We start from the raw sequence: 27,530 nt of genomic DNA on the forward strand, positions 1-27,530 counted from the left end.
GAGTTTGGGAATACACAGACTGGAAAGGCTCGCTGCTGCACATCATGAATCTTCAGCCGGGAATAAAGCTTCTGGACACGGCTGGTGGCACCGGTAAATCATAACTAAGACTTTCTATATATGCACACACACACACACACACACACACACACACACAGTGGTGGCCAACATTGTTAGAACACTTGGTACATTTAATAGGTTTCAGGTGTTTTTGTTGAATTGGCATTAAATACCCATGAAACAAGCTATTGCTGGAACTACCTGCGACAAAAGGAATCTTCTGGAACATTAAAATGATGGACTGGCCCTCAAAGTCCAGACCTCAACCCCATCGTGCAAGTTTGGGGTGAGTTGGAAAATAATCTGAACAGATCTATTGTACTTTCAAAGGAAAAGCTTTGACTTGAGCTGCAGAAGGCATGGGATAACATTAGTGTTGATGGCATCGAGTCAATGTCTGTGATTGCTGCAAAAGACACAGCATACCAAATACTGAAGTTAAAAGTGGATAAAAACGGTATGACTCACTTCATCTGATATTGATTTTGTGCTCAGAGCAACAATCTGCATATTTCATGAACATTATGAAATGAATAAAACAGCTGATAAAAACATCACAGTCCACACCCCTTCAGTCCATCAGTTAACATATTGTCAAAAGCTGTAAATTATTATCAGTCTATAATTCAGCACTTGATCTGTGCGTATATTACCTCTTGATTCAAACAAGTAAATATTTTCATATTTGGCGTCCGTTTGATCTAAAAGTTTAAAACTCCTGCCCTAAATTGAGCTTTTTGTCATTCTGCTCTAGGTGACGACTCTTGGAGCACAAAAGCAGTTTTAAGTCTCTGGGGGATATTTGTAGCAATAGCCAAAAAATGCATTGTATGGGTCAAGATTATAGATTTTTCTTTTATGCCAAAAATCATTAGGACTTTAAGTAAAGATTATGCTTCAGGATATAAAGTATATTATAACCAATCATAAGTGTCAGTTTATATATTTACAGTAGGAAATTAGCTAAATATCTTCATGGAACATGATCTTTACTTAATATCCGAATGATTTTTGGCATAAAAGAAAAATCAATATTTTTTTTTTTTGACTATTGCTACAAATATACCTCAGTGACGTTCAGGTAAGACTGATTTTGTGCTCCAGGGTCACATATAATGCCCACATTGCTGCTGCTGCTTACAATCTGGATTTCTCTGCAGTATATCTAATCTAATATGCTGCCATATTTCATGTTGTGGTATTCATTCATTAACATATTGAAAGTGTTTGAAGTCTTTGATCATACTGTAAGCTTGTTATGATTATTATTATTATTATCTAGTTTGAGATGATGACTCTATTCAGCAAAGTGACCAACCCTCTTCTCTAATGCAAGGTCATTAAGCCAGTGTTAGATAGTATTATAGGTTTTATTTGAATATTTTCAGTTTTCATAGTAGTTAAAGTTTTTGGATTTTTTTTTATTAGTATTTTAGTGGTGTTTTTGTAGATTAAATTAAATGAAAATTCTTTTTTCATATTTTCAGTAAAAATTTAGTACAAGTAACAAAACTGCTTAATGGTTTTAGTTAACTATGATAACCCTACACTGAAAATTTTTACAGTCTCTTAACATGGACTTGTTCACTGCATGCAAGTGAATTGTAAGGCACCATTATTTTTATTTGTAAATACACTTTTTGTTTGATTTACTGCAAAATGTAAAATTTTACATTTAAAACAGTATTTGGTGGAAGGCATCCGAAAGTTCCCAGACCGGGTAACAAACTGACATCAGACATCTCATGCACTCAATGCAAAGTTTGCATCTTCATTTCGTCTAAAATAAAACCGTGTCGGCTCTTGCACTTTAAGAACCTGTAAGACTGTTTCACCAACTGCAAGTCTTACTTTTAAGTGTTTCTTTGAGTAAGGCTGCACTTACACTGCAGGTCTTGATGCCCAAATCCGATTTTCTGACTATATCCGATTTTTTTTGACGACCCGCTTACATCATCTTTTAAAAGTGTCCCGTATCCGATTTTTGCATTTACACTACACAATGCTGAAACTACCAAACGTAGACATTCTGACCCAGAAAAGGAAGTAAAACAGCACGGAATACAATGGATGCAGATGCAAATAAAATTATACAATGTCTCGTATGGCAGAGAAAAAAAGAGGAGCCCTTGTTGCAGCCTGGGCGAATTTCGTGCCTATAATAAGTCATACGATCTCAGTTGGTGGTGTCCGCCTGAGTTGACGTCTCTTTTTTATTGTATGACTCGCATTTACTGGGGAATATCCGATTTGTCTGCTTACATGGCACACGCAAATGCACGTATCCGATTCATATCCGATGTATTACCAAATATGAATGAGGCCTGAAACCGATCTGAGAAAATTGGAATCCATGCACTTTTTTCTTGCTTACACGTTCCCCGGTCATATCCGATCTGTGCCACGTGAGGGGAAAAATGCAGTGTAAATGGGGCCTAAGTCACACTTGAACTTTGTCCACGCCTGCTTTTTTTACACAAACCTTTTTTAACTATGGTAATCCAAAACATTTCAGTATTTGTGTGAAAAAGAATTCTGAGATTGCTTCAACAAACTTATGTGGCTTCCTCAGGAAACATTCAAGGAAACGACTGAGGATGCTGGCTTCTTCTGTGTCCAGTATTTTAACCTGACTGGACGAATCGTTGCTGTTCATTCAGGATTCAAGCTCAGCATGTGTCAGCATACAGCGAGTGATGCCTTCTCTCCGAATTAATGAGTTGTTCAACAAACAATAAGTGGAGGATGTTAAAATGACCACCGTTTGACCAGTCACTGGGGTCTTAGGATGAAAAGTCCTTTATCCATGTGCTTTTGTTGGGAATGGAAACATTTTCACTCTGTGGCAGACATTAAAATGTTCTTTAAAGTGTTGTGGTTTTAATTGAGCTGTTGAAAATGGCTTAATTTTTAAAGGCAGTTGTTTTATTTGTACAAGCTGGACAACGTGTTTTGGGTCTGTTGGAAGCACATGCTGACCTTGTAAAAGAGTAAATATATTATGTTCTTTGATGGCATTACCAAATGTAAGTTTAGTAATGAATGCTCTGAATTCTTGCTGTGGGCTGAATCTGTATCAGATTTCTACCAAAGTAGATCCACACACTTTTGTAATTGGTTCATAACATGAAAAACATCCCTGTGTGGGTGAAAATGAAACCGTCAGATGTGTTTTTACTTTAATAAAACCATATATCTTTTAAGGTCTTTGTACACTTTGTTACAAAACTACTAAAAAGTTTAAATCAGTTTTTGGTCAGAGAATATTTAATCGTCTTGTGTGCAATTACCATGTATTTACAAAGTCTCATAGTTCTCTCAAAAAACAACACCACCAACCTCACAGACACTCTGAACATAAGACATGGCTTAAAGATAAATATATTAGTCAATAAATATTCAGAGAACATATTTCCATTTATGAAATGTGATGCTATACAGATAAAGAAATATACACGGATCAAGCTCTAACCTTTAACATTTGTAAAATGACACTGGAGAAAATAATTATATCTTTAAAAATATTATTTTTTGTACACATTTTCTTTTATACAATATTAAGTGCTACAAACAATACCAAATATTAAATAGTGACTCAAGTACCCAGAAAAAAAAAGAATTACAATTTTTTTTTATTCGCGATACATACCTCTATGCAAAGCAAGAGTAGATTCTTGTTTAGTCTATGTATAAATAGTTATTTTAAAATGACCGCCTGTGTAAGATGCATGGGTACATTTCATAGAAACAGTTTAAAATACTCTGTAAAAACAGAAAGGCATGATGATATAATGATGCATGTGTAAAAGCATGAGTGCAATGTTTAGTTATTAAAGGTAATTATGCGATTTATATATATATATATATATATATATATATATACCACTGCATTCCAATCTCTTTAAACCATTATACTTTGGCGTCTTTCTTACAAACTGTTAGCTTTAATAAAACATTTTTTTTTAATGTAATTATTAGGGGTCAAATCCTAGACATCCTACACTTCTAACCCTAAGGTAGTCAGGTTCTAATTCTACCAGTGGTGTTTTGACTGAACCCTGGAGACAAACTAAACTTTGGTGTGATATATATATATATATATATATAGTATCTCAGTAGTCTCCATTGATTAGGTATATAAAAATTAAATAAAAAGCTTTTGTATTGGTCTGTTTCTGTACAAGATTAAGGCCCTGAGAAGTGATGAGAAAGAGGGAGGCGAACATATTCCTAGTTATGTTTTCAGAGAAGTTACCTCAGCACCTGTTGTGTACTCCCTCAACATGCAGTGTCCCATTTTTTTTTTTTATATCTCTAAATCAAATCCTTTAGTTGACTGAGATGTACGTACATGCTGTTTGACTTCGTGCTGCACACATGCATGCAATTTTGAATGAAATATGTGTACAAGGATCATTCAAACCATTGTAGCTAATAACATGGAACTCCGCCATAATCTGAATTGTAATAACAACGTAAAAGTTAGTCATATACATTTACAGACATTTCCCCTGGTCCTAATCCAGTCGAGAAAGAAGCATAATATCATGATGATCCATATGACTCACATTTCTGAGTTTGTGTTGCATGAGGAAAATATAGCTTTGTGCTTACGCCTTCTATAAATATTGAGTTGATGTGACAGATTCTGAAGGCCACAGGAATGAACAAAATAAAAATAAAAACTATTAAAAAGTTTAACATTTATTGATTTTCAAGAGCTTGTGTTGTGTTAGGGCTTCCTATCATAGCCCTGATCCGTCAAAGGACGCTTGGCCGCCCCCTTGTGTTTCAGACGCGCCGGTACACTGCGAGGGAAACAATGCTCTTGTCTCCTCAACTTGACCTCTACATTGTCCTGAGGTGAAAAACAAGTGTTCCTCAGAAGTTCTCTCCTCCCTCTCTACAGGAAGTCTAGGAGGGAGCAAACTTGTTTGTGGTTCTGGACCCGAGCCTAATTCACAGTCTGTATCCTCAGGAATTATGGGTATCCGCTGCGCTAACTCGCAGCAGCCCTGTCCTATGCAGCCATCACTGTCCGTCAGGGCGTACTGTACATTAACCGAACAATCTTCAGCGTAATGACTAGTGCTTCGTCTGTGTACATTCATCTCTGTGTAGAAGCAGCATGGCAGTCCATCGTAAGTAACGTGATCCGGAGACGGTAGCTGCTCAGTGTTAACGCTGTAAAAGTTTGGTGGGGAAGAATCCGTAGTCCACCTGCAGTGTCCCCGGTCATCTGCTTGCTTACCTTTACACTCTAAGTTTAATTGGGGTACCTCAAAACAGCAGTTGCAAGCTACCCCTTGCTCTCCACAAGGCTTCATAGAGCAGTGGCTCCTTTCTAACAGAGTGCCCTCTAAGGGCCCAGCTGAGGTAGTGCTAGTAAGTTCCCTGGTTTCAACCGAAGAGTGGCTACTACAGTTGGGCTCCAGGCTGCAGCTGGACAACTGATCTCCAGAACTGTAACACTCTCCAGTCGGAGGCTGCAAGCAGTCCTTCATAGTTGATACCGGGGCCAAAGTATCATCAGTTAGAGGGGTGGCAGCAAACGCCGCCCCAGCCTCCCCGGCTGAACCCTGACACGGACTCTTACTGCGGTACACATAAGGATCGTAATCGCTGCTTAGCGAACTCCGGAAGGTCGAGCAACTCCCATACACTCCCTGGTTGCTGACTTCCGTACAATCCAACATGGAGTCACTGGAGGAGCAGTGGCACTGACCCGAGCTGCTGCTGCTGTCGCTTCCGGGACAGTCCGCAAGGTAACCGCTACACACAGAGCGATGCCCGTGATAACAACTAAGTCCCGAGGAGCTTCCGGAGTCACCCAGTCGGGAAGAGGAAGCCGCTGCCATGTGCACCACAGTAGGATACAAAAGTCCTTGCTGGAAGGGTCGACCGTGACCTTTGTGGAGGCCGTTACTTTGCTGACCATCAGCTTGTGGAAAGGTCAAGCCCTGATAATAGTAGTGCTGGTACATGGTCTCGTATTGGGAATAGCAGGCGGCACGAGAAAAATTGCGTCCGTGGAATTTGGGGCGTTTGAAAGTATGGCTTTGCGGATAAGCATGGTGCTCCAGGCCGCAATGGTGCGTGTTTAGCGTGTGCTCCAAGTGGAGGGCAGGGTAGCCCCGTATAAAGGAAGATTGTGGAGGATATATGCCTTGCTCAGGGTGTTGGTCCACTGTTAGAACAGTGATGGGGTTTCCATGGGGGTCCATGCTGGTCCGAGTAGGGAAGGCCGTCACTTGTCCAGCTCTCTGGACCCTTCCTGGATAATGAACAGGGAGGACGACTCTCTGCTGGCGGCTGTGGACTGGGTTTCCCGGATCAAGACAAACAGCGCCTGGGTTTCCCTTTTTTTGTTCTGGGTGAAAAGAAAAAGGTCAGAGGTCAGAAATGAACTGATTCCAGACCATACATTTGGACCGGCATCTTATGCTTACCAATAATGTTGTGCCTGCAGTGTGGACAAGTGTGGTGCTGAAGTAGCCAAGGGTCCACACATTTCTTGTGGAATCGGTGAGCACAAGGGATCACTCTCACCTCCTGAAGGCATGAAATGAAAAGGATTGAGAGGTCAACCTATTTGTCTTAACATACGTTTTTGATAGACTTTAGACTATCGTCTCGATTGAGGTTATGTACTCAAGTTACACTGCTATGCGCTGTGGTCATGAAAATGTATTGTTTGCACACACTTTTAAGCATTGTGGTTTAAAAACAAATGATGTTCAACCATTTAAATGCAGACAACAGCGATATATGTGCACTGTTTCTGAATGAATCCACTGCTTGTAAAGCATGTGAGTTTTTTTGTTGCTTCATTGACCTTGAATGGTTAAATACACATACTTATATGTATGAAAATACAGGTCAGGTATCCTTGTAAACACAGTCATTTAGGTCTTAAGTGAAAGTAAACAGCTGAGAAAGAAAACGCGTGTGTAACACTATTCTGGATCCGGATGTTCGGTCTTAAAGGGGAAGCTGCTTCTTATTCCTCCTGTATGTCATTCATCTTAAGTCTCTCACTGCTCTTAACTAAATCACTTTTGTAACTTTAATAATAGTGTGTAAAATGAGTTTTTCTCTTTTCTCGGTCTCTTTTTTTTATTTACACTGGTGACAAGAATTATGGAAATTCTTTGGTATCAAAACTTTTAATATAAAAACCTGCCTCAACACAGCCTGCAAGTTTTTAGTATCCCGGAAGATCGTTGAAGGTGCGTTTAATTCGGGTTGGAACGAGGAAGGTTTTCGCATAGCTAAAAACGACATCATTCAACGTAAACTGTAGATGGCGCCACCCTTACACAGCATGCCAGAGCTAAAGATGCTAAAATCACAGAAGTCTTTAAACTAGTGCTAACAGGATTTGTAACCAGATACTGTTTTATAAGACTAATAAGCCCAACAATTCAAACTAAGGCAAGGTATCTCAAAATCAAAAACTTCCGACCCCTTCCGAGAGATGATCCCCTGTGCTTTCAGTCAGAAAGCATCACAGATCTCACCCACAGAAGTCATTCTTTGTCCCCGAACATGACTCATCCCACTCCCTCTGCCTTTCCACCCTGCTTTAGTTGCTTCTCTTCATCAGCACAGACAAACTCTTTGATGCCTTTGAGTCTTTTATATTGCCACTTCCTGTGTGATTCCCAGATGCCTTGACTTCTTTGTTGTGTGCTTTTTTAGCATGGATCATAACCGCAAAGACGAAAAAAAATACAGCACCAGCAGTACTCTTCATATACTTTGAGACAAAAGAAGTTCAGGGAGGTTAAAAAATGGATGTTTAAGACAACACTGTCAAGAACCTCAGAGAAGTCCATTACAAAACAAATCAACCAAAATAAACTAGAAGCAAGACTAATTTTCCAGGGCTTCGTAGTAGAGGCTTGGCATCCTTGTTTAGTCTCTCATTTGGTTTCGGAATAGATTAGAGAACTGACAAGGTGAGGAAATACTGATTGTTGGGTAAATGTGCAATATTTTTCTTTTGTAAAAGAAAAGATACATGTTTTCAGAAGATCTTTACCTCGCCATCGATGTATTTCTCGAGGCATATGGCACAGTCTGGTGTGGAACTACTGCTCACTGAGTCTGAAGCTCTGCAGCTGACCTCACGCTGACCCTTGACCTTAGCCTTGAACTTGCGTGTTTCCATCTTCTCCAGAGCCTGAATGGCCATCCGGTTCATGGAGCTCTGACAGGCAGGGAAACGATTACGGATAGAGGAAGAGACAAGGCATGTCAAAACAAGGCATGTCAGGCATGCAACAAACTTTAAATTGTACATGGACATGAAACGAATGGATTGAATTGCATGAAGCAATGCGGTTAACATTTAGACCCTGCATTGTGTAGCCTCACCTGGCTGCGTCTTTGCTTGAGCTTTATCTTGATGAGGAGGATGAGGCAGACCAGAGACACCACAACAAAGAACGCCAGGAAGATTCCCATGTCAAAATACTCTGTGGGCTGCAATAGGACACAAGACAGGAAAACGTCAGCACATTTTAAAGTTAAGGTGTATGCATTAAACCTTACATACAAAAAAAAAAAAAAAAAAAAATTAACGATTAGCAATAACAATTTATATATATATTTAATAATAAGATTACAAACTTTGAAAAAATTGACAATGACTGCTCTAGAGGGTGCACTTTAATGTAGATACATGTGAATAAATGTAACTTTTGGAGAGTTCGCACCAACTCTGTAATCGTCTTTAAATAAAACACTTTTCATAACATAAAACATAAAAAATTATCATTATATTATTATATATTTAAATATTAAATATTTATTAAAACATTAGTAATATGTAACTGTCTGTAAGCAAAAAACAGGTTAAAATATTCATTTTTTATTATATTATTTTATATTATATATTTAAAAAAAATATTGTACTCCGTAACGGTCCGCAAGTAAAAAATGGCTTGAAAAAAAAAAAAAATTATATATATATATATATATATATATATTTTTTTTTTTTTTTTTTTTTTTTCACAAAAACATTAGTATTCTGTCTGGAAGCAAAACACTGCTAAACATATTTATTTATTATTATATATTTTAAAAATGACAAAAAAAATCTAGTACTCTGTAAATTGTACTCTGTTTGAAAGTAAAAAAAAACTGCTTAAATATTTTTATATTATTTAAAACAAATGACAAAAAACTGAATTGTAACCATCTGTAAGTAAAACAATTCTAAAAATATGAATTTATTCTATTCTACAGTATTCTATTCTATTCTATTCTATCTAAAAATATCACTAAAACATTACTACTCTGTAACCATCTGTAAGCAAAACAATTCTAAAAATATTAATTTAGTATTACATTATATATTTTAAAAATCTAGTACTCCATTACAGTCTGCAAGTAAAAAAATGCTTAAATGTTCTATTATTATATTATATTATATATTAAAAAAATGACCAAAAACTGAACTGTATATATATATATATGTATAAAATGACAAAAATGTATTACATCTGTAAGTAAAACACTGTTTAAAAATGTATACTATATTATATTATAATATATTATGGTATGGTATAGTATAGTACAGTATATTATAGAAGCTTTGTGACCCATCTCTCCTAATGCTTTAATGCACGCAGTACAAGCATCACCTCTTACCCTTAGTGGTCGATGTTGGATTCTGGCTCGTGCAACCTTTTGCTTATTGACTATGTTCATCAGTTTAACCGCATCAGCTCCTTTGACATAGACCACTGGCCTCTTTAAAGGGTCCTCCGAAACCTGGTTCAGCTAGAGAAAATAATGAGAGAAAACACAGATCTTGAGAAATGTATTTCAAGCTCTCATACCAGACCACTTAACAGTTAAAAGGGACAGTTATTTAGAGTCAAAATGCTTAAAATCAGCAGCAACAACAACAACAACAAAAAAAACATTACATTATGGGTTTACATCTAAAGATGCACTTGGAAAATACACGTAATTATTTGAATGAATAACTTTCCAATCATTATTCAATCTGCCAAATCTACATGAACTGAGTTGCAGGGGAAAAGCTCCACCGCTGACATGCAGCCATGAGAAAAAGCAACCTATAGAGTCCAGACATGGAAACTGTGGTTGGGCCTTTTTCTCTATAGAAGGGGAAAGTAGCAGTAAAGCAATTGCATGTTGTGGATATGGATGCTCGATTTAGCCTCGTAGCTCCCTTAGACTACATCTCCAGTCTGTAATTTGAAAAACCTGAGGGACATACCAGGGATATTCAAGCCTCTATTTCTCCCGCTGTCGTCATGTCTGTCATGTGAAGTATGGGAAGTTGAAAGACAGTCATTTAAATGTTCTTCCCCTCTTATTTTTTGGGGGGTCTGTTGGATTTTCATTCAAGAAAAGATGCACAGACTCAAATTGCATTAAAAAAAAAAAGATTTTCTTTTTGTTTTCTAGAATAAATGTGTCCCTAGAGCAAAAAAGCAGTTTTAAGTATCTGGGTATATTTGTAGCAATAGCCAAAAATAAATTGCATGGGTCAAAATGATCGATTTTTCTTTTATGCCAAAAATCATTAGGATATTAAGTAAAGATCATGTTCCATGAAGATATTTTGTAAATTTCCAACTGTAAATATATCAAAACTTAATTTTTGATTAGTAATATGCATTGCTAAGAACTGTAAACGTGGTTTTCTCAATATTTAGATTTTTTTTTCTAATAGTAAAATTACATTTAGTTAGTTTTTGGATAAAACAAGCAAAACAAATAAACAAACAAAAATAAAAGATAGAAAAATATTCTTGTTTAGCCTTTGAATTAAGATACATTTTCTTATCCCACTGGCATTTTTTTTACTTGTTTTCAGCAAAAACTAGCTAACATTTTTTATAACAAGACTTTATATCTTAAGTCATTTTACTTGACATGTGAATGCATCTTGATTCAAACGTCTAGATATTTATGCTAGAAAACCACAAAAATACTAAGTAAGAAAAAAATTTATTGCAATGCACATTTCCAAAACGGCATTCTCTATCTTTTCACATTGCATATATTGCATTTTTCAAATAAAACAGAAGAAAACTCCCGGCAAAAATTGTATCACTTGCATGCATTTTTCATTAACCCTTTTTCATTACGTCTGCTTACTGGGGAAAAAAAGAAAGAGAGAATGAACAAGGGGTAGGAAACTAGAGCAGGTGATGATGATGATTAAAACTCTCCTCGAGGCTTCACTGTAATCTGTGTGACCGAGGAACCGATGAGTCTGGACAGAGATGCTGGCGCTGGAATGTTTTCATGTGGTCTACATAGGAGCTCTTTTATCTCGTCTGTACAGCGTTTACAACTGAACGAGGGAGAGGGGGAAAAAGCAAGTCTGGGCATGGTTTGGAAGAGAAAAATACCACAGTGAAAGAGAGGGGAGTGGAAAAAAGACCCTTGGCTTCTCAAAAGCAGAGACGAAGAAAAGGACTTCTGCAGACCAGACAGCGGTGAGAACAGAACCACGGTAGTGACTCCAAGTAAAGTGTGTTTCTTCAAGAAAATACCAGTGCATCCTGACTCTCCTAAATAGTATGTGGTCCTTAGGTTGCCAAACGTGCCTAGATTGCATAACTTCTCAGAATTATATAACTCAGTGTGTGTTTATTTTCCCATTGTTAAGTCTTTCAATCGATATAGAATTTTGCTTAGATTCTAGCATTTTCATGTTTTCCCATCAAAAAACAAAAGTAAATGTTTAATGTTTCTGAAAGAAGTCTATATATATATATACACATCACTGATGACACTCACCTGGTCGATGGCATCTGGATTTTCTGAGACGTCAAAGATAACAGCGGTGGCTCCTCTCTGAATTGCTCTCTTCGCCTGTGAGAACCACAACAAACACAAAACGGTTATTCTACTGCATATATATATATATATATACACATACATACACATTTTTTTTTTATTTGGCCAATTTCCATACTTAAAAAAAAAAATTTGTCAACCAATATTTAGATTTTATTTCAGCTTTATTTCCATTAAAAATGGCTTTTAACAGTTTTAGTTTGAATGTTAGTAATAAAAAGATACTGCCAATTACTGAATTGGATTTAAAACAAGGAACTGTAAGTCAGCAAACCCCAAATGCTTAAAATGTGGAAGTTACCTAATGCTTCCACAAAGTTTTTCTTAATTTAAACGATTTGCATTCATTAGAATGCAACCCAATTTAAAGACAAAGCAGACTTTTTCAGAAGACCATGTTAAATGTTGGACCGGACTCACTCCCAGCCAATAGAGGGCGCTCTTACACTTCAGCTAGACGTTTCACAAGTCAGTTTGCAGAACAAGTGAACACACTTTGTGATGGTTAAAGTGGCTTTCTGTACATACAGTTCAAAGCTTTGATCAATGTGTTCGGTTCTGCTATCGCTGCTTCATGTTCATTCATTGTTTTATCATTTTAACAGATGATCAACATCACATAGCCAGACTCGTATTTTCGTATTCACACTGACGGCTGGGCTTGTTCCAGCTCCAATCATTCAAAAGAAATAAAGAACAGGCTGAAAGAAAACAGCAACCTAAAGAGATCAAAGCGACAATGCGTAGCTCTATAACTCTGTTATCAGAGTAGCAAAGGGATGGCTCCGCTCCAAGCCCAAGGCATTCTGGGTACTATGAGAGAAAGCATGGCCTCTCCACACACTGCCTGTAAGCTTATGCATGTGTGTGTGTGTGGAGACACTGCTAGTGACTGTTCAACAAACAGTGCATGTACCCGCAGACAGCATTACGCTGTTCATTTACGTCAAAGTGATTTATCTCAAGCTTACCTGAGTTGGTTTAGTTTGGGATTAAGTGGCTATAAAGCCAAAATTGCAGATTGTGTGATTATCTGAGAGTATGTCTCAACCTTTGTTTTTTCAACACAAGAATCCCACAGGAAAGTCACAGTGAAACCGATTCCCATTCTGACTTCTGTTAAAGCTTGAGCGAGAAGAACAAAACAACCCCGAGAAAACTCATGGGACTACAGCGCTGAAGAAATATTACCAAACCAAACTGAGAAATGAATAGAACCCTTCTTTACCTTTCTTGCATCTTAACATAATGTTTGATAAACCAAGCAATTTTTATGAGAGCATATGAAGGGTGAAAAAAAAATAAGTTCCTGTAATACATACAGGGAAAAACTGTAAAAGATCTAACCAGACATTTCATGTAATTTTACAGTAAAATGCTGTTAACTGTACCGTTTTAAGAAGTAAAAATCAATGTATAATTTACAGTCATAAACTGATATTTCCAGAATTGACACGTTTGAAAGTAGCATTTTAGTGTGCAATTCTCTGATTTACAATCCAGTTTTCTTGTTTGTAAATAAGTTTTACACTGTAAAATTATACTGTGTTTACAGTTTCTCTGCATTTTTTTTTACTAAATCACTAAATTAGCCACAGCTGCCAAAATTATTTTTTAAAAACTATTAAATTTTTGTTTTCCTTTGCAATGCACCATTTCCGTATATATTTGCTACCGTGCTAAAAAAAAAAAATTAAATTACAATTTAATAATAATTAAATATAAAATATAACAGGAAGAATATTTATTTTAAAAGATAAGCAACACAATATTCTTATTTTGTCACTGCAATATTTTCACTATGCTCCAAGACTGTGCTCAGATCTGTAATTTTCATTTAAAAGTGAACATGCTCTATAAACAGTAGAACAGGGAAGACATGAGAGGATCCAATGGGATTCACTGGACGCTGGATGAGGGAACACCTTGAGAGATGAAAACGAAGTGGAAGTTAATGACTGTTTATGTCTTGTCAACATGTAAATTCATACCAGCGTTTAGCTGATTGACTGATCCACAGGAATGCAGAAACAGGCTTTACTCTCGCGCTCTACCTTGTTTGCTTCACATCAATGTGCTTCAGCTGTGTTTTGGCTATTTTGAAGATGGCAATTTCAGGTAATTATTAATAGCGCTGAATAAAAGAGCTTTAGGAAGAAAATTAGGGTTTGAGAGAGAAAGAATGAAAGAGAGAGAGAGAGTGTGCACATGTGGAACAAGGCAGAAGAAAGAGACGTGCAATCTACTTTGAGCAAGTGTGTGATGTAGCAACATGCCTAATGAAAGCAAAAAGAGACAAGAAAGCTTCTTAAGATGAACCAAAGACCACCAAGCAACCCCCCCCCCCACACACACACACCTTGTTCATGTGTCACACACACTGCCCTTCAGCAGTGCTATGAAACTGTAGCTACTTCTGAAAAAAATACTGACTGAATGAAAATAAAAAAATTAAAATGTAAATTTGTTCTTGTATTTCAGATGATAAGACATGACATGTAAGATAAGACGTCTCGTTTTCATTTAGTTGAACTTAAAGCTGCAGTCCGTAACTTTTAAAAGCTAACCGTTGTGTAAAGCAATGTACTTGCTCAAATATTGATTTCGGATCAATTTTAACAAAAAAAAAAAGTTTTAATAATAATTAAATAATAATGTTTTCTAATAATATTTTTTAAAATTGTAATCCAGAAAGGATTATGTGTTTATGAAACATTTGAATGAAATTAAATTATATTCCAGTTTTAAATGTGCTTCTTATTACATATAGCCTGGGATTACACAAGATTTTTATTTTAAAGACAACCAGTTCAACGGGAACATAAGCTTTTCGGGTTACAAGAATTTCTTAATATGAAATTTGAATGATTTGCAAATTAAAGATTATACTGTACAGAAATTTAAATCTACACGTTAATACACACTTTAATCATAGTCACGTACTGTAATGCTGATGTTGTTAACATTGAGAATAAAGTATTACAGTAATAATAATTAGTATGGCTGGATGTGATATGAGGTAAACAACATGTCTGATGAAGGGCTTGGGCCCAAAACGTTACACGTGGTGACCAATCATTAAAATTGCTAAGGAGCATTTTCTGGTGTGCGGACTCATTGTTTACCTTTGCAACTACTTGTCTGCCCAGCACCCAGTTTTATTGTTTTGGATGTGCGTGCTGTACCTTTGAATTCTATTAGATGTGATATGAGCTAACCGATCTTTAGATGTAATCACCATTGATAGCGCGATTTATTGTAATGTTTTTTTCCTCAGTTGGTCAGAACAAATGTGGCAGACTTGTTCAGATGACAATATCCCGTGAAAATTAATTTTTGGGTCATATATTCCAAGACGTTGGGTAGAATCTGTGAGTGCGAAGTACAGTAAATATCCACACCAGATTATAAAAAAAATATAATATAATAGTATCTAATATAACAGTGTCTATATTAATGACTGAGAAAAAACATCTCTGTTACGTCTGTAACCTTGGTTCCCCGAGAAGGGAACGAGACAATGCGTCGATAACGCCTTGGGAACGCATACTGTGTGAGTGCGTCTGAAGCATCCATGTCAACTAGTCCAATGGAGAGAGTGAGCGTCAGGAGTGACGTCACGACCAGGAATTGATAAAAAACCCCAACCGGAGCAATCAATCAATCAATCACATTTATTTATATAGCACATTTAAAAACAACACACGTTGGCCAAAGTGCTTTACATACGGCCCACTACATATAGTCTAAGATTATAAAACAAAGTATAAAACAATATCTTACAAATTAATTACAATCAAATGCAAGAGAGAAGAGATGAGTCTCAACCGGAGCAACCGGTGTTAGCTTCAACAGTGCCGAAGCAAGTCGGTCACAGGAACGAAGGAAGTATGGCAGGGAGACGCATCGTCTCGTTCCCTTCTCGGGGAACCAAGGTTACAGACGTAACCGAGACGTTCCCCATCGAGGGAGAGATGATGCGTCGATAACGCCTTGGGAACGAGAATACCCAAACCGCCATAATTACAAGAGCCTGAGTGTCAGCCAGAAAGAACTAACACATCAAGAATGAAAAAACCTGAGACCCGGGAGTAGCGTCCAGGTCTAGGCTATAAAACCTGACGAATGTGAGTGGTGAGGACCAGCCTGCCACATCACAGACATCCTGAAGAGAGGCCCCAGATAATAAGGCTCTAGAGGCCGCCATACTCCTAGTAGAATGAGCTCTGACCCCCAAAGGGCACGGTACGTCAGAAGACTCATAGGCAAGATGGATAGCCCCAACTATCCACTTACTAAGTGTCTGTTTAGTGGCAAGAAGACCTATCTTAGGTGACCTGAAACAAACAAACAGCTGATTGGATTTCCGAAAAGAAGAAGTCCGATGAACATAAGTGTCCAATGCTCGCACCGGGCACAAGAGGTTAGACTTTTCCTGGTCCGATGATGCAAACGGGGGAGGACAGAAAGCCTGCAGAACAATAGTTCTCGGAACAAAGGTCGGTACCTTAGGGACGTATCCCTGCTTAGGGTAGAGAAATGCTTTGGCACAAATTCAAGGCAGGTGGGAGAAACCAAAAGAGCCTGAAGGTCTCCGACTCTTTTAAGGGACGAAATAGCAAGAAGAAAAGTAGTCTTAAATGAGAGAAACTTCTCAGAGACTGAATCTAGGGGTTCAAAGGGAGCCCTAGAAAGGCCTTCAAAAACTATAGCAAGGTCCCAGGCCGGCACTCTAGTACGAGTTGCAGGTCTCAGCCTCAAGGTGCCACGAAGGAAACGAGAGACAAGAGGGTCTCGACCCAGAGATGCACCACCCACCGGGGCGTGGAAAGCCGAAATGGCCGCCACGTAAACCTTTAAGGTGGATGGATATAGACCAGAAGTGAAGCGGTCTTGTAAAAACTCAAGAACTGAGCCAACAGAGCAGTGGACGGGGTCACACTGATGTTGGTAACACCAAGAAGAAAAAAACATTCCATTTGAGTCTATAAAGTTTCCTCGTAGCTGGAGCTCTAGAGCTAAGAATGGTCTCCACAACCTCAGTTGAGAGACCACTCTCTATGAGTTGCGCCCCCTCAGAGGCCACACCCAAAGCTTCCAAATCTCTGGCCGGGGGTGAAATATAGTGCCCCCGGCCTGAGATAGAAGGTCTTTCCTGATCTGGATCTCCAAGGGAGGACCGTCGAGGAGATGAATCAGGTCCGCAAACCATATTCGACTGGGCCAGTGTGGAGCTACGAGAAGTAGACTTACTCCGTCCTGGCGGACTCTCTCCAGAACTCCTGGGAGCAGAGCAACAGGGGGAAAGGCATACAGACGTAGCCTCGGCCACGTCTGTACCATAGCGTCCAACCCCAGGGGGGCTGGATGAGTATGGGAGAACCATATTGGACAGCCCGTCGTGTACTGAGACTCAAACAGATCCACTTCTATTTGGCCATAAAATTCCCATATGAGCTCCACCACCTCGGGGTGAAGCCTCCATTCCCCTGGCCTCAGCACCTGCCTCGACAAGGTGTCTGCTCCAATATTCTGAGTCCCTGGTATATACACTGCCCTCAGAGAGCGTAATTTCCCCAGGGACCACAGGAGGATCTGGTGCGCTAATTTGCAGAGTGGGCGCGAGCGCAGACCCCCCTGACGGTTGATGTAAGTGACCACCGATGTATTGTCTGTGCAGACTAGCACATGATGGTCCCTCAGGTCTGGCAGGAAGTGCCTCAAAGCTTTGAAGACAGCCATCATCTACAGGCAGTTGATGTGCCAAGAGTGATGATGGCTCTCCTACAGACCCTGAGCTGAGCGGCCTTCCATTACCGCTCCCCAGGCAGTAAGGGAAGCATCTGTCGAGACAGGAACCCGATGACAAAGAGCTCCCAATACCGGACCCTGGGACAGGAACCAGTGTTCTCTCCATATGACCAAGGCGCGGAGACACCGCCACGTGATCTTAATCGTACAAAGTGGGTTTCCCCTTGGGGAGAACCCTCTGGTCCTGAGCCACCACTGTAAAGGTCTCATGCCCAGCAGGCCAAAGGGGATCACATTGGACGCTGCTGCCATGAGACCCAACAATCTCTCAAACTATTTCACAGTACCTGACTGGCCTAGCTTTAGCTCTGATGTGGCTGTGAGGATATTGGCTATACGAGCGGGCGAAAGAGCGGCTCGCATCGTGACCAAATCCCATACCACCCCAAGAAAAGTGGTCCTCTGTAATGGAGATAGCACACTCTTCTAGGTATTGAGCCTCAAACCCAACTTCTGCATTCGTCCAAGTAATTCAGAATACGTATGCCCTGCAGCCTGAGCGGGGCCAGAGCTGCATCTACGCACTTCGTGAATGTTTGGGGTGAGAGAGCTAGCCCGAAGGGAAGTACCCGATATTGGTATTCTTTGCCCCCGAAAGAAAACCTTAGGAACTTCCTGTGCTGAGGGAGGATGGAGATATGGAAGTACGCACTTTTTAGGTCTATCGTGACGAACCAGTCCTTGGATCTGATTTGAGTCACGATCTGTTTGAGTGTCAGCATCTTGAATTTTAATTTCTGAACTGTACGATTCAACAGACGAAGATCTAAAATGGGATGCAGCCCTCCATCCTTTTTTGGAACAATGAAATAACAGCTGTAAAAACCCGATGCCCTGTCGGGAGGATACATCTCCTCTATAGCATTTTTCGCTAAAAGAGATTTTACTTCTTGCTCCATGACCAGAGCCTGCTTGGGATGCACTACTGTGAGCAACACCCCGTTGTAGCGTGGGGGACGAGAACCTAACTGGATTCTGTAACCCTTCTCTACTATCTGCAGGACCCATTAAGATATATTTGGCAGACTTGATTTTGAGGAGGAGCGCGAGACGCAACACTCTCTTTTTGAAACACACGATATGAGAAGCATGACGGCTGGGGCTGCCTTGCACGCCCAGCAGCATCAGGAGGATTAGATCGGCGAGGGAGAAAACTTTTAAAAGCTTCAGATTGCTTTTTATTTTCTTGAAATCTTTCAACCACTTCATTCACAGCATCACCAAACAGACCTGAGAAATGAGAAATGGGAGCGTCTAAAAGAAAAGATCTATCTTTATTTTTAATATCTGAAAGATTAAGCCAAAGGTGTCTTTCTGTAGAAACCAAAGCAGCCATAGATCTACCAATAGCACGTGCTGTTTCTTTAGTCGCCCTGAGTGATAAATCCGTAGCCCGACGAAGTTCATGAATTTCGTCACGGCTGACTCCCTCACTGTTATCTAAATCCCCCAGCAGCTCAGCCTGAAGCAAAGCCATCGAGTGAAGGCAAGCTCCAGCCTGACCTGCTGCTGTGTAAGCTTTACCCACTAAATTAGATGTGATCTTTAAAGGCTTCGTGGGCAAAGTCGGGTTCTTAATAGATGATGCTGAACCAGGGGAAAGATAGCTCGCGAGCGTCTGTTCCGCCCAGGGCATCACTTCATAACCATATTCTTTCAGCCCTCTTATATCAGACTAAATGCGCACTTCAGGGCTGTAATGATGTGACGAATATGGCTTATTCCACGATTTAGACAGCTCACTGTGAAGATCAGGAAAAAATGGAAGACCCCGTGATGTAGGTGACGTATTAGAAGACAGAAAACGCTCGTCTAATTTGCTTTTAGGACAAGCGCTCTGTTTGTCAGATGACCAAGATATATGTAACTTATCTACAGCTCGTGTTAATACATCAACCAACTCCTCATATGCTGGGGAAAGAGATGGCGAATCCTCTTCCCCCCTGATTGTGTCACTTTCAATGCCCGTTACATCTAACTCCTCGGAGCTAGAGCAACGAAGCATTGGGCTCTCTCCCCGGGCGGAAGAAGCCGCAGGGCGGGTTACCGACACCGGAGATCGAGCTACGGATCTCCCAGGTAAGGGAGGAGAAAGAGCCCTCGGACCCGTCTCCAACCTCTCTGAGAGATCCATTTGCGAACCCCAGCAATGCATTCTCCGTTCTGCCTCGGCAGAAGCGAGTCCTGCACCCTGAGGAGCGCGAGGCTTGCCGCTCTTCTCATCAAAGAGTGACAAGCGGGAGCGGAGCATGCTAAGCGAAAGCTTCTCACAATGCTGGCAATCAGTCTCCTCGAAGGCTGATACCGCATGCTCCACTCCCAAACAAACTACACAAAGCTCGTGTGAATCCCCACCCGTTAAATAACGCGGGCAGGGAGAAACACACTGTTTGAATAGTTGTTTTGTTATGATATAAACTTGTACAAGACAACAGTAAATATGACAGACAGGTTTGACACAGATCGCTTGCTGAGGCACAGAAAGCTATGACCGGTTGCTCCGGTTGGGGTTTTTATCAATTCCTGGTCGTGACGTCACTCCTGACGCTCACTCTCGCCATTGGACTAGTTGACATGGATGCTTCAGACGCACTCACGCAGTATGCGTTCCCAAGGCGTTATCGACGCATCGTCTCTCCCTCGATGGGGAACTGTTAAGGGGGCTACTTAAAAATTTGGTAATATCATTTATGATCCGATAACCAAAGTCACAGTTTTCAGTTTTTCTTTTCATTTTTTGAATGAAAGGCAACATTCCCACAACATTCGACTTATGAATTTCCATAACTGTTCTGGTCATTAAAAATCAATTTATAGCAATTGCACTCATAAAGAGCAATTTTAGTCAATGAAATGTTTCTGAGCTGAGTATATAACCAGATTAAAAAAAATAAAATAATAATAATAATAATATTATATATATATATATATATATATATATATATATATATATATATATATATATATATATATATATATATATATATATATATATATATATATATATATATATATATATATATATGTATATATATATATAAAGATGTGCTACTCATTCACACAGAGACATGCAAAACATGCAGGCTTCATATTTTAAATCTCTTTGCACTTAAATATTCACAGACAACACTCCATATCATGCTTTGATTATGATTACAGGCCCAATTTTGAATTATTGATCCAAAATTTGCTGTGACATTCCAAGTTATTTAATGAATTTAATTTTTATGTCTGTATTCCTTGATTCCGTCCGCATGTTATGAATAGCAGACATCATAGAGCCCTAGAAGGTCCTGTTACTGTACATTTACTTCAGTAAAAATAAATGCATTACTGGATGCAACATACAGTTGAAGTTGCAACAAATTGCTAGAAAGTACTACATCAACTCGTGCAAAAGTGATGTCCAGCTGGTCAAAAGTCAATTTATAGACCCTTGAAGCAATCATCTCTCCATCTTTTTGCAATTTTCCCTCTTGATTTCTCCTTACCCCTTTTTATATCTCAGCAATCTTACTCACTCACTCTCTGGATCGCTATAATTAAAGTAATCAAGTCCTCAGAAAGCAAAGCTCTGCCATTACACTGTAATTTCAGGTTGCCTTCTGGCCTTTGGGTTTCCTCAAGGATAAAGGCATATTTTCCTCATTTAGAGTTTACTTACATGTGGAGAGATTTTTTTAATCCCCCTACATTTTCTCTGTACGTGCCAAGACAGTATTTAGGCAAGTCTTAGATTCTTGCAGGGAGAAAGGGAAATGGCAAAAAAGGAGAAAACAAAATAAGCATCCAAGTCAGCGAAGTAGAAATCTGTGGCTGCTTGGTTTCTCACAGTCTATTCACTTGCGGGGTTTGCCTGGGCTACACTTCACATGAAAACCCAAACAACACACTTAGCTCGAGTTTACACTGAGCTCCTTACTAGAACCACAACACTTAACGCTTTTGAAAGTGAAAGTGAAAGTGACGTGACATTCAGCCAAGTATGGTGACCCATACTCAGAATTTGTGCTCTGCATTTAACCCATCCGAAATGCACACACACAGAGCAGTGAACACACACACACACTGTGAGCACACACCCGGAGCAGTGGGCAGCCATTTATGCTGCGGCGCCCGTGGAGCAGTTGGGGGTTCGATGCCTTGCTCAAGGGCACCTAAGTCGTGGTATTGAGGGTGGAGAGAGAACTGTACATGCACTCCCCCCACCCACAATTCCTGCCAGCCCGGGACTTGAACTCACAACCTTTCGATTGGGAGTCCGACTCTCTAACCATTAGGCCACGACTTCCCTGTCCCTTCCCTTTTGCTTTATATTTCTGCATCAGAGCACAGGTTCAAGTGGAAAAGAGAAACTTGAAGAGTTTTACATCGAATTTACCTAAAATGCAAGGTAAACCAAGTAAAAACACCAACAAATATGATTTAATTAGCTGCCTGAGGTTACTGGTGTAATATGGTGCAGTTGTGTTTTTAAAATCACTGCAAAAAGTACTGTGTTAATGTGCACTGATGTTATCTGATGGTATTGCATTATATCTTAGTAGCGACTGATCACTATATTTTTCCAAAGAACTATAGATAGAGAATACTATGAAATCATCATTGTACATGTCGATTCTATGTGTGTTTGAAAAAAGTACTATTATTTAAAATTATTTATTAGTAATTTTAACTAAAAAATATTGAAAACACACTATGAGGGGGGAAAAACTGTTAAAATGCTGTTAATTGTACCGTTTTTAGAAGTAAAAAACAACACTTAATAGTTTAACAGTAAGTTCCTGTAATGCATACCAGGAAAAGCTGTAAAAGATCTAACCAGACATTTCATGTAATTTTACAGTATAATGCTGTTAATTGTACCATTTTTAGAAGTAAAAAATGACAACTCTTCATAGTTTAACAGTAAGTTCCTGTAATACATACCAGGAAAAACTGTAAAATATCTAACCAGACATTTCATGTAATTTTACAGTAAAATGCTGTTAATTGTACCATTTTTAGAAGAAAAAATCAATGTATAATTTACAGTCATAAACTGATATTTCCAGAATTCCCTGCGACACATTTGAAAGTAGCATTTTATTGTGCATCGTTGAAATTCACTGATTTAGATTTCCAGTTTTCTTGTTTGCAAATAAGAGTTTTACACTGTAAAATTATACTGTGTTTACAGTTTCTCTGTATTCTTTTACTAAATTATTCTAGGAACCACAGCTGCCAAAATTATTTTGTAAAAACTATGGAATTTCCGTTTTACTTTGCAATGCACTATTTCCTTATATTCCTTATATTGTGTAGCACACTATCCATAACGATTGCACTAAATCATATTTCTTCAAAGCTGTGTAAACATGCCACACAAAACAAGCTGGAACCCTTAACAAGAACTCACACTTACCCTTATGGTTTAATATTTGTCCTATGGACAAAAGAGTCCATTAAGCAACAACGCTGCATTTTTACAGCGCGTTACAATTTAAAACTTTTTATGGGTGAAAAATGTTTATGAAGCTTGTAAAAGTCATGCAGTCACACAAATCACAGCATAAACCTAGTGCTGAATTAAACTTCCTTTCTCTCAGCAACTGCCTGGAAGAACATATAAAAATCTATTTAGATGGAAAAATAGCAATAACTATTGACAGCTTACACTTTATTCATTCACAGTTATGCATTTGGCAGACACATGTGCACATCTTATAAAGGCAAATCAACAAATAAGCATGATTATAATGGATGTACACCCCTTTTATTCACATGCATCCTTTATCATCACAGAAAAAGTCTAAATTTGATCTCTTGGCTAGCTACGTAATGTCCTGAATTCTCTGCCACTAATTTATTTAAACTGCTCATTTAACGGCGTCACTTAAAGTTCACATAGGAGACGTAAACTAGCTTTTACATGACTGAACTACTGCAAACAGACTGACACTAAAGTCACTAAAGTTTGATCACCTAGAAGCATTCTCTGTAAAGTCGAGAAGTGAAACAGTGTCTTTTCACTCTCAGTGGTTATTTGCAGAATAAACAGGTCTTGATTTTGATGCAGAGACCTAACTGAGATGCCAGTCTCACCATAGGCCCCTGATAAATAGTGCAGAACTAATCCAGGATAATTTCAGGGAAGGCACTACAGGTCAGCTTCTTGTTCAGACCTGCTCCGAGACCAGTTTGATGCTGTAAGCATAACAGTTTAGAGGACTGAAGGAGATAAGACAAGGATCAGGGAAGTGGTCTTAATAACTTCAAAATAACCTCATAATGCTTTTTACAGCTAATTAACAATGTTTTATGAAGCTGTTTCACAGAGGGAACATTCACCTGTTAATTAGTCACCTTCAGGGTGTACTGTTTATAAAATACACACTCGAGTTCAGGTGAATAAACCTGCCATTCATTTCTTTTACTGCTACACATTTTTTTTACTCGAGTGTATGAATGTCTTTTCTTCCTGCTCAATGCATTGATTTCATCAAACAAGCATAATATAATAATTTCCAGTCAGCCTTTCACTTTCTGTGCTCTAACAAAATCTATCATCACTCCCAGCTCCTGTTGCGTAACCAGAAATTACACTTGCACATGGTAAGTGTGTGTGTGTGTGTGTGTGTGTGTGTGTGTGAGGGACTGACTCTGTCACGAGGCAAATACAAAGCCCTGCAAATGCGCGGCCAAAGAATAACTCGCAGTACAGAAAGACTGGTGGACATTAGAGCGGACATTGCATTAAAAAAAAACATGCATCTTCTAATCTGTTATTTATAATAAAATGTTTTCACTTTCGCTAAACAGAAAGGGGTGTTCTGAAATAGGACTGAACTGAAGACTAAACCAGGCTTAAACAAAAAGACATTTAATTTGCTTTCAACCCCGATTTTCAAAGCGGTTAATGTTTCCTGCCACTATGCATCTCTAGCATATTAGCTCTGGAGGATGCCACAAGAGGATGAATGCGATCAAATGGTGTTGATTTGGAAGAACTGAATGTTCCTCCCCAGATGATACGCAGTAGATCCATCAATGACAAGACACAGTGACAGCGAGCCTGGTGGTGATGTCATCGGGAGAATCTCTGTTCATTATTTCATCATTAATAGATGAACTCCAGCATTGATTCTTTGCAATAGAAGCAACTTCCCGAGGGGTCGTAAAATCTTCTCCTTTTATCATTCTAAAGACTTTCCCTCTTTCTTTTCTTTCCCTGCACTCAAAGATCAGTCAAAAAAACACAGCCACTAATTTAAAGCCCATTTGCTTCCCGCTAACTCTGGTGACTGCAATTCCTGCGCCTCAGGATGGACAACTGCTAATTAAATTTCCCCCTCATTTTTTCTTTGCTTTCCTCTTGCTTTCTTTTTGGGAGCATATTTTGTTTTTATACCGGTTTTCCAGTCTTAACCATGCACAGGAAAAGTAAACAGTCCTGTCTTTTCTTTCTCCTTTACATACCAAATATGAGCTGAGGTATGTTGTAAGAGTTTTGAAAGACAACACATTTTAAGACAAGTTTAAAGTCAACGTAAATTGCAGTCTCCAACCCATTATACTTCAGTAATCGAACACATTTCCAAGTAAAACAAGTCAGTTACCTATGAAAGCTTATTTACGGCACACCATCAGACAAATTAAAATAGTGTTTTTTTCTCTAGTTTGAGTTTATACCTTATAAATATGAAAATATGAATTTCAGACTTCTCATAAGTCAAATAAGATTTTAAGATTTTAAATTTCTCTCTCACAAATTGTATGTCTGACTTTTCTCACAATTCTAAGTTTTTACGTCTCATAATTCTATTATTTACTTTCCATCACAGAATAAAAAAATAAGAGGTAAAAAAAGATTAAGATTTTTTTTCTTGCAATTTCAAGTTTATATTTTACCATTCAGACTTTTCTCCACAGAATTAAACACTGCAAAAAAGAAAGTCTGAAAAAAAAAATAATAAAATAAAATTATATATATATATATATATACAACCCGAATTCCGGAAAAGTTGGGACGTTTTTTAAATTTTAATAAAATGAAAACTAAAAGACTTTCAAATCACATGACCCAATATTTTATTCACAATAGAACATAGATAACATAGCAAATGTTTAAACTGAGAAAGTTTACAATTTTATGCACAAAATGAGCTCATTTCAATTTTGATTTCTGCTACAGGTCTCAAAATAGTTGGGACGGGGCATGTTTACCATGGTGTAGCATCTCCTTTTCTTTTCAAAACAGTTTGAAGACGTCTGGGCATTGGGGCTATGAGTTGCTGGAGTTTTGCCGTTGGAATTTGGTCCCATTCTTGCCTTATATAGATTTCCAGCTGCTGAAGAGTTCGTGGTCATCTTTGATGTATTTTTCGTTTAATGATGCGCCAAATGTTCTCTATAGGTGAAAGATCTGGACTGCAGGCAGGCCAGGTTAGCACCCGGACTCTTCTACGACGAAGCCATGCTGTTGTTATAGCTGCGGTATGTGGTTTTGCATTGTCCTGCTGAAATAAACAAGGCCTTCCCTGAAATAGACGTTATTTGGAGGGAAGCATATGTTGCTCTAAAACCTTTATATACCTTTCAGCATTCACAGAGCCTTCCAAAACATGCAAGCTGCCCATACCGTATGCACTTATGCACCCCCATACCATCAGAGATGCTGGCTTTTGAACTGAACGCTGATAACATGCTGGAAGGTCTCCCTCCTCTTTAGCCCGGAGGACACGGCGTCCGTGATTTCCAACAAGAATGTCAAATTTGGACTCGTCTGACCATAAAACACTATTCCACTTTGAAATAGTCCATTTTAAATGAGCCTTGGCCCACAGGACACGACGGCGCTTCTGGACCATGTTCACATATGGCTTCCTTTTTGCATGATAGAGCTTTAGTTGGCATCTGCTGATGGCACGGCGGATTGTGTTTACCGACAGTGGTTTCTGAAAGTATTCCTGGGCCCATTTAGTAATGTCATTGACACAATCATGCCGATGAGTGATGCGGTGTCGTCTGAGAGCCCGAAGACCACGGGCATCCAATAAAGGTCTCCGGCCTTGTCCCTTACGCACAGAGATTTCTCCAGTTTCTCTGAATCTTTTGATGATGTTATGCACTGTAGATGATGAGATTTGCAAAGCCTTTGCAATTTGACGTTGAGGAACATTGTTTTTAAAGTTTTCCACAATTTGTTTACGCAGTCTTTCACAGATTGGAGAGCCTCTGCCCATCTTTACTTCTGAGAGACTCTGCTTCTCTAAGACAAAGCTTTTATAGCTAATCATGTTACAGACCTGATATCAATTAACTTAATTAATCACTAGATGTTCTCCCAGCTGAATCTTTTCAAAACTGCTTGCTTTTTTAGCCATTTGTTGCCCCCGTGCCAACTTTTTTGAGACCTGTAGCAGGCATTAAATTTTAAATGAGCTAATTAAGTGGATAAAAGTGTAAAATTTCTCAGTTTAAACATTTGCTATGTTATCTATGTTCTATTGTGAATAAAATATTGGCTCATGTGATTTGAAATCCCTTTAGTTTTCATTTTATTAAAATTTAAAAAACGTCCCAACTTTTCCGGAATTCGGGTTGTATATATATATATATATATATTTTTTTTTTTTTTTTTTTAAAGAGCCTGTAAACTTATGGAGCTGACATCTTCAAGGCTTTGAAATGCACTAAGATGATAAAACAAGAAAGAGGAGCATTTGAAGGCTGCTATGTCAGTTTTGCAGACGCAGCCAATCCTTGTAGCTGTAAAGGGGAAAAGTGAAGCTACTGCATTTCTGAAAGACTCAAAGATGTCACGCACA

At 38.8% G+C, this 27,530-nt stretch overlaps 1 protein-coding gene across 1 annotated transcript in view; it reads right to left on the minus strand.

Moving 5' to 3' along the window:
* Window positions 1-4,748: 4,748 nt before the first annotated feature.
* Window positions 4,749-27,530, minus strand: part of LOC132141610 (E3 ubiquitin-protein ligase znrf3-like) — an 81,708-nt gene continuing 58,926 nt past the window's right edge. The window contains exons 3-8 of the mRNA XM_059551293.1: window positions 11,851-11,925; window positions 9,718-9,849; window positions 8,440-8,547; window positions 8,105-8,272; window positions 6,510-6,612; window positions 4,749-6,430 (exon numbers count right to left, since the gene is read on the minus strand). Coding sequence (XP_059407276.1) covers window positions 4,806-6,430; window positions 6,510-6,612; window positions 8,105-8,272; window positions 8,440-8,547; window positions 9,718-9,849; window positions 11,851-11,925 — 2,211 coding nt within the window. The 3' untranslated portion in view covers window positions 4,749-4,805. The remainder of the gene's footprint in view (window positions 6,431-6,509; window positions 6,613-8,104; window positions 8,273-8,439; window positions 8,548-9,717; window positions 9,850-11,850; window positions 11,926-27,530) is intronic.

This window comes from Carassius carassius, chromosome 5 (assembly GCF_963082965.1).
Source record: "Carassius carassius chromosome 5, fCarCar2.1, whole genome shotgun sequence".
Lineage (NCBI taxonomy): Eukaryota > Metazoa > Chordata > Actinopteri > Cypriniformes > Cyprinidae > Carassius > Carassius carassius.